Source organism: Nilaparvata lugens, chromosome 11 (assembly GCF_014356525.2).
Source record: "Nilaparvata lugens isolate BPH chromosome 11, ASM1435652v1, whole genome shotgun sequence".
Taxonomy (NCBI): domain Eukaryota; kingdom Metazoa; phylum Arthropoda; class Insecta; order Hemiptera; family Delphacidae; genus Nilaparvata; species Nilaparvata lugens.
Window position 1 is genome coordinate 24,450,020 of NC_052514.1, and position 16,401 is coordinate 24,466,420.

The 16,401-nt window shown below is 33.3% G+C and overlaps 1 protein-coding gene across 4 annotated transcripts in view; it reads left to right on the forward strand.

Annotated features, from left to right (window-relative positions):
* The window catches only part of LOC111051634 (four and a half LIM domains protein 2), a 276,721-nt gene that overhangs the window by 18,031 nt on the left and 242,289 nt on the right, over window positions 1-16,401 (forward strand). For 2 of the 4 annotated variants that reach the window (XM_039437942.1, XM_039437946.1), the window contains exon 2: window positions 6,219-6,301. In XM_039437942.1, coding sequence (XP_039293876.1) covers window positions 6,219-6,301 — 83 coding nt within the window. Of the gene's footprint in view, window positions 1-6,218; window positions 6,302-14,995; window positions 15,813-16,401 lie in introns of those variants that run through there. The other 2 variants (XM_039437941.1, XM_039437945.1) reach the window with 1 other exon arrangement.

A 16,401-nucleotide genomic window follows, 5' to 3' on the forward strand; every position in this document is an offset into this window, starting at 1 on the left:
CGAAACTCGAAAAGAGTAAGGAAGAAGAGAAGCAAGAGAAGAGAAGAAAAATGCTATCATATGAAGAGAAGGTAGGTTGAAAAGAGCTAAATTCAGTGGAAAGGAACAAGAGAAGACATAGAGAAGAGAACATCGATGGAGAGAACAATGAGTATAAAAAGAATGAAAAGATGTAGGCTGCTCTCTTGAGAGATGTGAATCAGTATCCATTTCAGAGGAATGGTTGAGTAGTCAAACGCCTTGATTAAGTGTTGGCCCGACTTTTATTGATTCAATTCTTTCTTGAATCACGAACTGTTATAACCCTTCACTAGATTAAATAATTGGTGCCCACATTGCACTGTCAAGTTCCAAAACCCAAGTCATTGATACCTTCGGATAGCTTCGACCAAGAAATGTTTCAGCGTTGCCAGAACGCAGAGAGGACAAATAAAATGTTTGTAAGAGTCATTGTTTTCTTCAGCCACGTTTACACAAGAGAGTTGTAAACTATAACTAGTTTACAACTGAGATTTCAAACAAATTTTGGATATTTGTTGCCAATTTATTGTAAAGCACAGCAACTTTCAACTTAATTTTTACAGGAAAAATTGACAATTTTTTTGAAGAAAACTGTTAGCATCATTTTGTTGAAAACTCTGGTATAAACGTGGCTTTAGATGCTTTATTTGATAAACTCCAGGGCTGATAATTTGTATCTTCTAATCCTACTAATCTTTACATTTTCCTTAATATTATCTTAGATATTGATATAATGTTATATTCTCATAACTGAGAATCCACCTGTTTGATAACTGATCCTTATTATGTGAATACTCTCAACTCCTGAGAATAAAAAAAATATATTATTAAAAAGAAACCTTCATACATCATACACGAGTCTATCCACTGATGGTAAACTCTACAATTATTTCACAACTCTTTCCTTATATCATTCAAAGAAACCTTAATACATCATACATGAATCTATCCACTGATGGAAAAGTCTACAATTTTATAACTACTCTTTCCTTATATCGCAATATTCTCATTACAGAAGATCCACCTGCATTATGACTCGTACTACGCAAATTTTCCATTAAAATTCTTATGATGGAAATGTATCTTCTTGATTTTAAGATTCATCAACGAATCAACAGGAAATAAATGCTAATAAATCAACAAATCTTTCCCTATTTCTCGAAATATAACTTACTGAAACAAAAGATTGACGTGAACGATGACTAACTGCTCATTCATGATTCTCCTCTCGTTTTCATTCCAAATGGCAAACATTCGCCAACAACTCCTCAAATAGTTATCATCTATTGCTGAATTTTGTCACAACCAGAAATAGCTTGTTGATTGTCGGTCACTTGTCAGTCACACTTCCATTCACAATATTCCAAGCATGAAATTATCTCAATGAGTCACAACAGATCATTGAACACTATAGTGAGCTGGCAGCATTGGTTTAATGGGAAGCATTGATGCTAATTATGAGGAACACTGACATTGTTGAAGTGAATTACCGTACACTGTATCGATGATAATACAATGAATGATGTCTCTTGACCTTGAGATATTCGCCGATCTTGAAAACTTCTCGATAAATTTTGTTTTATTGTTTTGTTAGTCTAGGGATATATCTAATGAAAAGGTTTACAACATATTTTTCTAATGAGAAATAATATATTTCTATTTTATTTTATTGTTCTGCTAGTCTAGGGATATTTCTCATAAGAAGGTTTGCAAAATATTTCTCTTATAGTGTATATCTTGGCCACCTCGAACCTGGTATAGTTAATACAATAATATAATACTGCTTCCAATAAGTAGCATAATAAAAAATCCTGCATCAACCTGGTTTCAAGTAGCAATCACGTATTTGTTTTTCTGTCTAAGGATGATGCCTGGGCATAAACTCAAGCATTATGCATGAACATTGAAATGAAAGCTAATGAAATAAAAGCCTACAGTTTGAGGTGGGTTCTGAACCCCCGGGAGGGGTTTTAAGGGTTTTTAAGGCTTAACGGTTCGTTATCAAAACCTTCATTTATCTGGTATTAAACCTTCCAACAAGAGAACCAATACCACTGTGCTCACCATGCGATTACACGACTCTGCTTGAGAGGAGAATCTATTCCTGATATGTTACATATCTTACAGTCCTGATATAATTCTGGTTACATTTCAATTATAGTATTGATATTTCATCCAGCAATTGAAATTGATTTAAATATATTTTTCAATTCAAGCACATAATCTATATCATAATAAAGAGAAGAATTTATTAAATTGTTTAGACACGTACAGGATAGGAAATTCACTAATGACGCATCATCACGCCTGGATTACTGGAGTGATTAACTTCAAATTTTGCATATAATATGCCCAATTTTCCGAGGATGGTTATAGGCCTTTTATGAATCCTTCAAGATTCCAGTAGGTCAAGTTTTCAGTTTTTCAAGTTTTTAATTATACCCTTGCAAAGCACGGGTTACCTGCTAGTTATTATATTCAAACATAAGTTATTGATACTTTAGAATGAGAAATTCGGGACATGAAACGTAGTTTGTCTAATCGGATATGACATTTGTCAATATTAATCGGATATGACATTTTTGCTATGAAACATGTACTTAGAATACATTTCATACTTTCATATAACTTAAAACTTCAATGAGCTTAACATTTCTATAAAATATACTGTTAGCTTTAGATATTGGAATGATTCTAATGATATTCAATTTTTTTAATTATTTAATGAAAATATAAATGCTACTAATCCAAAAAACACGTTTAAAGAGAAATTCGAAGTTAATAGTTTCAAATGAAACTCGTAGAATCACAAATGATAGGTGCTCATTGTGTAGCATTCTCAAATAATTATTGAGAACAAAAATTTCAATTCAATCAGTAACAATTATAAATTCATAATAATAATTCTCATTCGAGCAATATCAGATTTCTCAGAACTACATTACCAAAACTAGACATCCTGCTTCAACTTTAATAGATATGAACAACTAGCACTTTGAACCAAATAAGGTTGCCATGAAATAATCGAACAATTTCCATTAAGGGATTTCCATTCAGTAGTCATAAATTCGGCGTCTGCTGTTTCTTTTAAGTGGTCCATTTGATATTTTCAAGATTAGACACTACCCAGTTTTACTTGGCAAGAATCTCGAGTTTTTATGCTACCAACTACGGACAGAATCTCCAAGAGAAATCTCTTTGTGGCCTTGTTTTCAGTAAAACCAGATGTTTGGTGTGATTTTTTACTCTTTTCCCCTTCTGTTTCTTGTTTCATCTCTTTTCCATCTTTTTCTGCTACTAATTTCTTGTTGTTCTTCTTCTTCTATTCATTGTTCTTTCTCTTTTAATTTAAGCTATCAGATTCCTGGTTGAGTATGATGTGGACTTTACAAGATACAAAGATTCTTATTACTATAATGAGATTCATTCTGAATTTTCAGCATGCTCTATGAATAACATCAATGCCTCCTATTCAATCAATGCTACCAGTTCGAAGCTCACTGTAGATTTTTTCAAGCCGGATACTTAAAAGTTAAAAAATGAAATCATCCTATAAAATTTTAAATTTTGCTCCAACCATTTATTATATCGAAGCTTGGTGGTTCGATACTGATTCAATCTCAATGATTAATTCAACTGTCATCATCATCCAACAACCCATGCACAAGCCATGACCACAATCAGACATCATTTTCAGCTTAAATACTTGCATTTTCTAAGTAATTCATTGCACAAAGTACCTAATAAAAAAGTCATTTCCTTCCTCTGTTTTAAACTCACCATTATCTCTAGTGAGATTCACTTCAAACTGTCAGCATTCCTCATGATTAGCATCAATGCTTGCCATTCAACCAATGCTGCCAGTTCACTATAGTGTTCAATGAATGATCTGTTGTGACTTATTGAGATAATTTCATTATTGCTGCCAAATATTGACATGGATATTCATATCCAACCAATTCTGACATTTCAATATGAATTTCACTACATCAGGCCAGAATATAGGGCCTGACATTTTAGGCTACACCTGTGAAGCCTCTAGCTGACCTAATAATATTGTACACATTTCTTCTCGTGTCAAGTTCATCATAATCTTATTATTTACGCTTTCTTGATTCCTCTTCATCTCAATAATTCAATTCTCTCTTCATTTGTGATTCATGATGTCCTCTGTTCCGAAAAGAAGACGAAAGAAAGTGCACAATAATGACACCGGTCTCCTATCTGCCTCATAAAAAGTGTGATTGTGATGTTCCACTTTCCGTTCTCTTCTTTATTTCTTTCGTTTCTTCTTTCTGCTTCGCCGCTTCGGTGTTCCACTTTTCATCACAAAATTATTGAGTATCTTAATTTCTCTTTCCATTAGAAGATTGATTAGTTCAATAGAATGGTTCAGGTTAGTTCAATTCAAATCAAAACGGTGTCATCCTTGATGTTGGGAGGAGTACAAACAATCCTGTCAGCCATCTTGTCTTGGATTAAGTCTATCCCGAATGATCAGATTAGGATTTTGCTTCTGCTCGATGAATAGATCCATTTATAAATGCATTAAGGAAAGTGGCATAACATCAACAAATCCCATACTATTCACAAAGTAATAAAGTGTAAGAGAACGCATAGAAATTTTAATGTGTTTTTCAGATGCACGCAGACAAATTCCAGGAACTTCCCAATTTACCTAAAATCACAAACAGTGTTTGAGTGTGAACAGTTATAGCTCAATCGCAATGATCATAAGGGTATTATTCCCAGATAATGCTATAATGTCAAATCCCCTATGATTTTCAATGTAGAAGTCTCATATTTATGCAACTGAACAAATAATTAACTCATGTCTGAAAATATGAATGAACATTATAAATGTCTTTACACATTGTAATAATATTTAAAAACGCTTTGAAATGTAGTATTTTGGTGAATTATTATTATTCCTGGTGTACCGAAATATTTAAATGAAATATTGCGGAAATAGAGAGAGAACAGAGAGGACATAACAGGGAAGAGCTGGCAAAAGTTCAGTTGGTCATGTCATATTCGTGTGGAATTTTGTCATTTTGTGAATTTCCTTTTTCTTTCCCTTTTCTCCTCTTTCCATCATGAGTCTCTCATCTTCTCTCCTCTTCAATCTATCTTATCCATTCTCTCTCTTTCTCAGTGTTTATCGTATTGCAATGGTTAACTGCTTCCAAATATCAGTTGCTTATGTGACAGTGTATTTCAACTAACACTTCTTCCATGTTGGCTTGCCTGCTGTGCTGGGTGAGTGATTTCGGTTTCGTCTCAAGCAAACATAACCTATAAATTGCTTGGTGCTATCAGTCTCTTCAATAATGTTCAATTCATAGATGTGTTTTTCATGTTTTTATAACTCTCTCATGATTTCAGTCTTTATTTGTTTCTGTTGATTTTAGTATTGAAGATATGATTATACGTTTCTTTTGTGATGTAGCTATGAATGGCAATAGATTGATGTTTTGAATCTGGATAGATTATGTCTGTTACAAATTCGTTTCATTCTAATATAAAGAATGATGTTCATAGAAATTACCATATTTTTGACTGACCGTCAGAGTAGCGTGAAAATACGGAAATGAAAGTATTTTGAATATCTGTTGTTTTGGTTAAAAATCTATAATATAATAAAGAAAGCTATGGATGATCTGTTTGGCGCAACATCACGTCTGAACTACCAAACTGATTCACTTGAAATTCTGCACAAAGATTAGGAATTCACTGAGGATGATTATGGTCCTAGATTTATGTATTGATTCCTAATTTCAATAATATTCAAATAATTGACTTGTTTGAATTCCAAGTAATTAAATATCGTGATAGAATGATATTCGCGATTGTTAATAATTTTAAGATGGGTGCAGATTGTGTAAAAATCCCATTGATAAACACTACGTTTTTAAGGATTCAGATTTAAACCTACTTTGAAGCAACTTTTTTTGTTGCATATAACTGAGTTTAAATAAATTTTAACAATAATTTGAAAGATTAACTTGAATGTCAAAGAAAATAGGATTGAAAAATAAAGTGAAGGTACAGAAGTTGAAATGATATGTTGCTTTATGATTCTCTAGACTTTCGAGTCTACGAGAGATACGTATTACAAGAAATACTCGTATTTTCCAAAACCATTCCAATTTTATTTTAATTTGTTATTAATATCTGTAAATTTGTTCGCATTACAGAGTCAACTAACTGAGGATGTCGCTGAGGGGCAACCATGTTTACATTGCACTGCCTGTGGAGGGTTCAAGCCGCATATTTGGAGGTGAGTTACTTCAAATTCCTCGTTCAATGTCAATTTTTCTTAATAATTTTTTACTCCTCTAAAGATATCCTGACCACATAACATATATTTTTTCCTCTGTTAGTATTATTTATTTATTTATCCACAATGGAGACAACGGGTTTCCTCAAATATGTCTCCTTTACAATAAAACTCTTACAAATTCAAATGATAAAAAATAATACAAATTAAAGATATAATTCTTATGAAAAAAGAAATAATACAGATAACAAAAATAGTACCTAACTCAAGAAATACAAAGATTTCAAATACTCATGGAAAAAAGTAAAAATAAAAATATAAAGAATTCAAAAATGTCAAAATTTATTTTGCTAAAATAAAAATTGAAGAATATATATTATATATAGGCCTAATATATAATTGGAGAATAAGTTAACATTCGAATCAGTTAAGAATAATGCGCCTGCTACTCCCTTTGGAAGGGTGACCGCTTGAGGCAACTCCTCTGATTATGATTCATGAATATTGTAAAATCGTTTGCCGGTGTTTCGGAACCCACCTAAAACTGTAGGTCCATTCATCTCTCATTATCATCCGCCTCATTCCCCACACACAAGTCCAGAGCTCATGTGGGCATCATCCTCAGCAAAAAAATGGTAACATGCAATGGTATTGTTTTAATGAGCATTTGTATGAAATAGAGATTCCAAAAGTGAAGGAAATGACTAGTTTGTAAGCGGCAATATGTACACGTTCGTGTAACTCGTGTTGCGTTGACTGGTTTGGCAGGCGCGTTCTAAAAGAAGTACACTGATCTACAGAGCTTAAGGGGCATGTCTAGGAAGGCTGTTCAAAAAGTGTAGTACTAGGTAAATTTAACTGATGAGATGGGGAACGGAGTCAAAAAGCATGCTGGCTCAAAAACATCGGTCTTCATAGCTCTACTCTCTCTCAATCGATGCGCTCTCTCACACATCAGTCTTCTCTTTCTAGAGAAAGAAGTTCATTACTTCAGTAGCACCACTATCACAATTGACACGCGCACTCACTCTCACATCAGTCTTCTATTCCTAGAAAAGTCCATTATTATTATTATTATTATACACTGCATTGTCTACTCATTCTGCGGCTGCTCTAACATGACTGATCTGCTTTTGAGTAGCCTGGCTATTATAGATGGTATTCTATTGCTTCAACAGTGTCATCAAAGAACACTTCATTTGACTAATTCTTCTAAATCGACATACAAGTTCATTAATATATGAGTGCACTATCTATATAATAAAAGCGGAATGGCACTCACTGACTGACTTACTCACTCACTCGCAGAACTAAAAATCTACCAGACCAAAAACGTTCAAATTTGGTAGGTATGTTCAGTTGGCCCTTTAGAGGCGCACTAAGAAATCTTTTGGCGATATTTAACTCTAAGGGTGGTTTTTAAGGGTTTAAAGTTCGTCTTTTAGCATGTATATTCTTCTTATTCCAATATCTTAGAATTATAATTGAAATGTCCATACCATATGTTAATATAGAACTATAATCTAGAGAGATCACAGTTGTTCTGTTCCTCTTCGAAACAGTTGTTCTGGTAATTAAATTAATTTTTTTTCAGATTGGCATTGAGTTGAGTTGACTTTGTTAGGTTGGCACCAAGTTGAAGATTGAAATGCATTTATCAAGGACCTCCTAAATACCAATTTATCCAGTACCTCCTAAATACCTATTTAGGATATATCCTATATATACCTATATAGGATAAATACCTATTTAGGAGGTCCTGATTTATCGAGGAAAAATTGATTGGGTACTGCTACTTCAATCAGAGCTATTCCTGGGAATATTATATTACTACTAGCCGTCAGGCTTGCTTCGCTCCCCTGGACCCCCGACTGGATTTTCCAAGAATGAGATCAGTAGGCTCGTTTCGCTCGCCTGCATTTTTCATTTGTGCATTTTTATCATATGTTAGGACGATCCAGTCGGGGTACAGACTAAATGTCTGGCTAAACGGATATGGCGAGCAAAGCGAGCCTGACGACTAGTATTATATAGATACCTACAGTAAGTGCTGAAGGCTGTTAATAAAAGGTTTATGCATAGACAAATAAAAATCATGATTCTTCATTCTTGAGATTTAAATATATTTATTTTGATTCTAGATAGGAATTAATTTTTCCAGTAATAATATGTTTGGAGTACAGGATCAAATATTTCAATGTATTTATGTATATTATCAGGGAAAATCACAAACAAAAAATGATTCCAATAATATAATGAATCAAATTGGTTTTTATTATCCATGATAACATGAAACAGCTGTTATATAGCTAAGGTGAACGTTATATTTCGAGCTCAAAATTTAAATGGTTTTATTCTTTATTTTGTGAATTTAAAGTTTTCTTTCATGTTTTTACAAAAGTTTTACTATCAATCTATCAAAATTTAAAATTGTTTGTTTTATTCTAATCTATACTCTCAGATTGTGATTTGGTGTAGAAAATTGAAATGGACATAACCTATGTATAATATTTGCACAATTTGAAACTGAATTAGGAAATTGAAAAAGTTTTGGGCAATAACCTGTTTTTTCTTTCCCGATCATTATATTGTTTGTGGTAATCTAATAAATAAATAAATAATTAACAGGGCACAACAATTCAAATCATACAACAACGCTAAATATTATAACGCTACAATGATTCATAAGCATAGTTTTATTCAGAAGCAAAGTACTTGTGACTGTATTAGCACGATTCAGAACTGGGCTAATATACGGTAGCAAATATTACGAGAAGTACCTAATTCCTGATTCACCAAAACAAGTGCAGATCACCATGTACAACGGCCTGTAAACAACTGAACAATGGACAGTTGATAACTGTCTATTTTTCTATTTTATAAACAATCGAATTCATTTCTGGTCAATTATGAATTTAATAGAATCTACCGCGCAGGCGCCAGCAGGCGCCTAAACCCAAAAAAAGTTATGATTCATATAAGCATAATTTTATTCAGAAGCAAAGTATTTGTGATTCTGCACGATTCAGAAAACATTCCAAACAAGAAGATCGTCAGTCGTTACAATATTGACCCTATTGGAAACCCCCCCTCACTACAATGACAAGGACGCAGTCTGCGCAATCTCCCCCCCCCAACGTTACCACTCCTGTACAATGACAATGTACAGTGTCATACTGTACATTAGTTTTTGCATTTCACCTTTCTTCCAATTGAATACTTGTACCCTATTACCACTTCAAAGAAAGTAAATGTAAATAAAAAAAAAGTGAACAGAGAATTGGCTTATCTTGGAAATCTTGCAGTATACTAAAAGTATTTTTTTATTGCAGAAATTTTCGTTGAAGCATGAACTATCATTCATTCATATTATCCAATAACTTACTTTTTCGAGAATTTAGGAATGATTGGTTGTTTTCTAATTACAGTATAAGAAAAAACATGTAAAACTTGATCTCTCCAAAACTAAATTTTTCCCGGGTAGTTTCATGTAAAGTTCTTGGGTTGAATTTGAATTGCCATGCATGGCCCAACATGGATAATAAAGAATTCGATGAGAGAAGAATGAACCATGTCTCCAAAATAGCTGTACAAATAGAATATAGTACAGATTTTATGTGATATTGAAATGAAATGGGAATAAATAATAATATGGATGTCAAACTACTGTATAAGCATATAGAATAATAGAGCATAATTATATGAATATAGTATATAACATAAAACACAATAGCGCAGACAAGAAGACAGGCAATATTATCTCATTGAACAAAAACAATCAATTGCTTCGACAACCGAAAACCAGTTTTCCGGTTCTCCGGTGTGAGTGTGTGTACTCACAATCATAGAAGTTGGGACTGTGTTAGTGAGTTCGACCACACTTTTTCGAAAGGCTAGTAGGGAATTGAAGCTTTCTCGATTCAGAGTTCTTTGCAGGTACTTCGTTCTAGCGTGTTTCGGACGCTATTTTCCAACCGATAATCATGAAAATGGTACCAAATTGTTCAGAAAGATTTGGACATCTGGCGCCGTACCGCCAAATTTTGATATCACTTATCAATTTTTTCCTATTGAACGTCAAACTTTGCCAAATTTCTCCAAGTTCATCGAATTTTAAAGTCATTTTATAGTTGGAAAATTGGAATTTGGCGGTACGGCGCCAGATGTCCAAATCTTTCTGAACAATTTGGTACCATTTTCATGATTATCGGTTGGAAAATAGCGTCCGAAACACGCTAGAACGAAGTGCCTGTTTCAGCCCTTTTTCCGAATTATAACATTGCTCTTAAGAGAGAAACTGGTTAAATACAGTACGTTGACGTTGTTTCTGATGGAGCTAGTTGATTTGCCCAACTAGCAATTCAAATACAGAACAATAGGAAATTAACTAGAAGGTGGACATGAAATCTAGGTAGTTCCTATTGAAAACTATTTAATTTGCAGGCTGCATATGATCCTAGCGTAGATATTACGATTATAAGATCCTAATTACACATTACAATAACTATGAAATAAAACCAATATTAATAGGACAATTGACAGCATCAGTTTGGGAATTCCGTCTAAAGATTCACCATCGAAAAAATATAAGATATTCCCAGTTATTTATCGAAAAGTATTTCTCAAAACCTTTTCATGAAATCAGGTCAAAGTTCTCAGTTGTAAAATAAAAGTAGTATTCATAAAATAAAAGCATTCACTAAATTCATGCAATTGTTGCTCTCAAACTCCCAACAGTTCACATGAAACTGTTAATAACTCATTATATTATTATTTGATCATTATTATTGTTATTATAAAATGATATTATTCATTATTTCCAGGTAGTCAATTTTTATAATTCCAATTCGATGAATAGTTATGGAAAATCTCACTAATACAAATAGATATTTTAATTTTTATTCATTTATTCAAATTACAAAACCAATCAAAACAATACAGTATATTATATAACCTCTTTGGAAATCCCTTCAGATATTAAGTATATGAGACATGTCAAAAAATTACATTCAGTGTTACTACAATGTATTATCAATTTATAAATGCGAACTATAAAATACAAAAAATCACCAGAAAAGAACTGAAGAAACATAATTCTGACTGTGGGATGTAACGATGGTGTCCAACTATGGAATAACTTCAATCATTTTAATTACTTATGATAATCTGTAATGGATGATAATATCATAATAGGGCTTGAATTGTTACTATTTCATTGGTAACAATTTTATAGATGATGAGGTTATATATAACAATTCAGAACCTTCCCCAACACATTTGACCTACCCAACATGCCAAGTAGGTTAATAAGTTTGAAAAAATTGGGTCATCACAGAAATACATGCTTCAACTGATAACACATCGTAAATTAATCGATGAGATGGCTGGAAAATCTTGTTGCGAGACTTATTTATGACGATTTTAGTTGTTGAGAGCGAAATGGCTCATGTTTTTATGGCAGAGGGGTCATAGTGAAGATTGAAAAGTCGTATGTCACACAGCGGTATAGCCACAGATATAGGAAAATAGGCTCTTCTCCTTTCCATTTTGTTATTCCCTGTATCTTTCTAATCTTTCGTCTTCTCTTGGTCTAATGGGAGAGTTTCTCTTCTTTGTGCTGAGCCCGTTCTGTTCCTCACTATTCTTCTATATTTTTCTGTGTCTTATTTGTCTTCTTCATCATTTTATTTCGTGTTACTTATCTTCCTCTTGTTTTTGCCCTTGTCATTAATTTTATACCTTTTATCATTATAACTTCTTATTTCTTTGACTTGCATTCCTCGATCTATTGCTATCCATTATTTTCTACTACAGTACATCCTTATAAATTATCAATTTTCATTCTGCACATCTTCGTCATTCCCTTATTACTCCCCAACTACCTCCTGATTTTCTTATTTACCTTTATTTACTTCTTAATAATGTTTTCTTCCCCTTTACTTCCCCATTCTTCCATTCATTTTGTTCTTAATCTTCCCTTCTTGCTCATTCCATTTCTTTATCATCTCCAATTTCATACCATTTTTTCAGTAATTCAGTACATCACTCGTACTACTCTCTCCTACTCTACTCCACCACACCACATCATCTCATAGCTGTTATTCATCTCATTTATATTTTTTAATTTCACATACACACTCTCTCTCTCCCTAACTCAACTTTCAACCTCTTCTGCTCCTCAAAATATTATTTTTCAATTTTATTCCACCACTTCATCACACTCACTATTCTGTTGCTCATTTTTCCATCCCCTACCTCCTCTGTCTCTTTTAAATGTCCTCCTATCCAATTCTTTGTCTCCTTTTGATCCAATTTATCATCATCATCACAATAACTTCATTTTCCACTTCCAATTCTCCCATTTTCCGTCTTATAACCCTCGTTCTTTTTTTGAAACATTTCTTTCTCCTCTTCCTTGCATCATTAGCCTATCTTTCTTCTTTGCCTCTCTCGTAGTTCACTCATTGCTTCCTTTCCCAATAGTTTTTCTTTTTATTTTTCTTCACTTCTTTTCTTTATTCATCTTAATTCTCTTCACCTACTTTTTCCTCCACCATCCATCTTTCGTACGATCCTTGAAGTTGAGAGAATCTGGTGAGAGAATCAACTGCAGAAGTGGACTTCTTCTCTGATCCATCGTTATTGCTTCTTCTTCCAATCCTTTCTCCTTTTCTCATTCTTGTCTCTTTCCTTTTCTCCATGCTTCTCCGTCATCATTCCCTGCTCCTCCGTACTCTTCCCTAAGGTCTTGTTAGTCTCCTTGTAGTGGATCACTCTGGTGAGAGTATCATGAACTACAAATGTGGACATTGAGTATAGATATATTGTAGATAACCGATGCTCATGGAGAGCATGTAGAGCTGTCCAGCCGGACATAAGTCACCCAAAGTGCTTTATGTGTGTGTTATGCTTTCTTCTAATTTATTTGTTTGTCGAGTTGGCTGGAGTCGTGTAACTATACATCTGGCATCAACTTCTATCCTGCTGATAAGAGATCTGTTCTCATAAGTGCACCACTTCCACGTTGAATTTGAGCTTAGTTTCTCATTGATAGAGATAAAGTAACCTTAGAACTGGAGGAGTTCATATTCTTATGAAATCTGTGCTTTTAACAATGTGTTTCTTCCAGAGTCGGCTTCACTGAATTATTTGAGCCATCCAAACTATTGATTCCCGCCCATTCGAAGCTCAAGGTCCTTTCATTTTCCATCATCATAATCTTATAACTTTACTCAAATAGGATCTTCTAGCTCATGTAAGCGTTAATTTTAAAAAATTCACAACTTCCACTATGTTTAAATGAATGAATTAATAAATAAATGTTTGATAACTTATGCAAAATAATGTTTGAATGTTGAAAATTTGAAATGATTGTATTTTTCAATGCGACCCAGCATAGAGGTCCCCATAATATATTATATAACAGGCTAATAATTGGATTGCTTGAGAACAATTATTTTTGAATGAATCAATCCCTTGTTAATTTGTATATTTAAGGAGTCACATAATCTCAAATTATCAAATTTCAAATCAAATTAAATTTTATTCTCACAATTAACAAATAATACAGTACAGTTACAGTACATTTATATATACCCTTACGTTATGAGAGACTCACATGTAGGCTTAAGCCTGTGTTTGTGAGGGCCTGACGTAATTCGCTGAATTTAAAATCGATAAACTAAATTATGAAAATTGATATTATATTAAACTAAATTGAGAAAAATACAGATTAAAAAAATGATTTGAGTAAATGTTGATATTATAGGAAGAAAACAAATAATTGGCTGCAGAAACAGCCAGTTATAATTAATGACTAAAAGTTGGTAAAACTAAAAGGTAGATACACCTACCTAATACACCTAGATACCTAGATAAACCTAGAAGGTAGACAAACTCAATTTGTTTTTATTCATAAATCTTGCTCTGGGATGCTTTAGATTTGTAAGTATGCTTGTCTGGTCAATATCAAATAAACCACTCGAATTGATTCTCAGAGATCTCTTCAATGTTATGGAATACCTCAGAAAAATATAAATGAAGCTAAGAAAAAAATTCTCCTTCATCTATTAGTGAACTTCAAATTATAACTGAGAAATAATATGATTTATTTGGGTCAATTTCACTGAAATCCAACTAACCAGCCAAAAATGACGTCATTGCATTAACGTCAGATTCGTTCATTGATCCCGTTGAATCCTATCACGGCAGATGAATTTTATTGAGGTTTTGTGCAGCTTGGTCTTTGGTTTTGTTTCCCAATTCTCTAATTAGACGAATGAATCACAGTAATTGAATTATAACTCCCAAGACAACAGCAGTGCATTACTATTCAACTCCTGAACAGTGGCAATGTCAATAGAATATCTAGATAAATCAAGTACAGAGCTAGTAGCTTCTGCAAATAGCATACAAGTGGAAAACTATCAAATTGATTTGGATAGAAAAAAATTTTTACTGAAAATAAATCAGCTATTAGCATTGAGCTGTACAAATCATCTCAAATTAATCCTAGGCATTCCCCATGAACCAAGCTCATTACCAAGGTATTTCAAACTTGCAGTCTGCTTACAGGTTAAGTTGCCCGTGCATGTGCATACTTGAGACACGTTGCCAGCTGACTGCTCGTATGTGTGTGTGTGTTAACAGATTGTCGCTGTGCGTGTGTGAGTTGAAATTATAGACGTCCAGTTCTAAAACGGCTCTTCAACCGAGAGGATGAGCTTTCGAAAACTGCTACTGTCTCTCTCTCGTTAAAAGCGCTCTGTCGGGTCTTCCACGAACTAAAGTTACGGCTACAAAGTGTCAAACATGTGATTGTTGAAGCCGGCAAAAGTCGCAAAATTTATACCCAAAGTATGAAATTGTGTATGTACTATTGTGGAATTTGAAATGTACTAGCAATAGTTTTAATCGTGGAAACGTTTAGAAATATTTTTTAAATTATCAGTTTCAACCTGGAATAAGTGTGGGGAAATTCACGAAACGTAGATGATACGAGTAATATTAGGGATTACATTTATTAAAGAATTCAAGTGTTTTAGGAGTATGCAGTTGTAAAAGGGTGGAACTACAAAAATATAGTTCTAATAAAATTATGAATTTGGTGTAGTTTGGGAGATAGGTATTATCATCAACTTGTCTGCGGTGTTTCTTGATTCCAAATCAGAGTTATCATCAAGAAATTTATCAAAGTTGTGCGTCGATTTGTGATTCTAAATCAACAGGTTGATCCACTTCTGAAGCCAGAACGGTAGTTGGTTCATTCATTCGGGAGTGGTATCATCCAAAGTAGTGTTTTTGATTATTGTGTTATGTGTCAATCTCCACTGGAAAAAATAGAGTTATTAGGAAGTGATATGTGATACATCCAGTTACTTCGAGAGCTTTTAGTGAACTATACCGTCGACTAACAGAGTTAATGTGTTGTATTTCATAATGTTATTGTGAAAATCTCGCCGATTTTGAACCTACCACTACATCAAGTCAGCCAGGATTTCAAATCGTCACAGTTTGTTTATTCATGAATACAAAATATACTAACATGGCATTTAAACAACTTTATCGTAGATCATAGAATATAGATTAATGGATGATAACTAATATCCACTGATACCAACTGATGAATGATGCCATACTAATATCTGACTTGCTTGAACTTTCAAGGCCACTGAATTCACAAATAAATCTTAACCATTACTAAAATGTGTTAACTATTTATTAACAAAAATTCAATTTCTTGCTAATTCATATTTTTATTGATTTGCATGTTTCTTCCATTTTCATTTCATGCAGGCAGCAATAAACCTAGTTTTCGATATTAGCTCTGAGATTTGCATTTTTGAATTAATTTCCATGAGTCCCGAACAGGATAACTCAATTTAGCTTAGCGTTTTCTCTCCACCTTTCTCTGCTTTCAACTCGGGCTGAACAGTTGCTATTATGACTTGTAGGAAATTAGCTTTTAGTGATAGTAGTTGATCACAATAGATTATTAGCATTGTCGATACACAAACCCAAACAGCCAAATTAGCCATTAGCCGTTTTCACATAGATATCTCGCCGACATTACAAGGTAGGACAGAATTTAGTCTAACAAA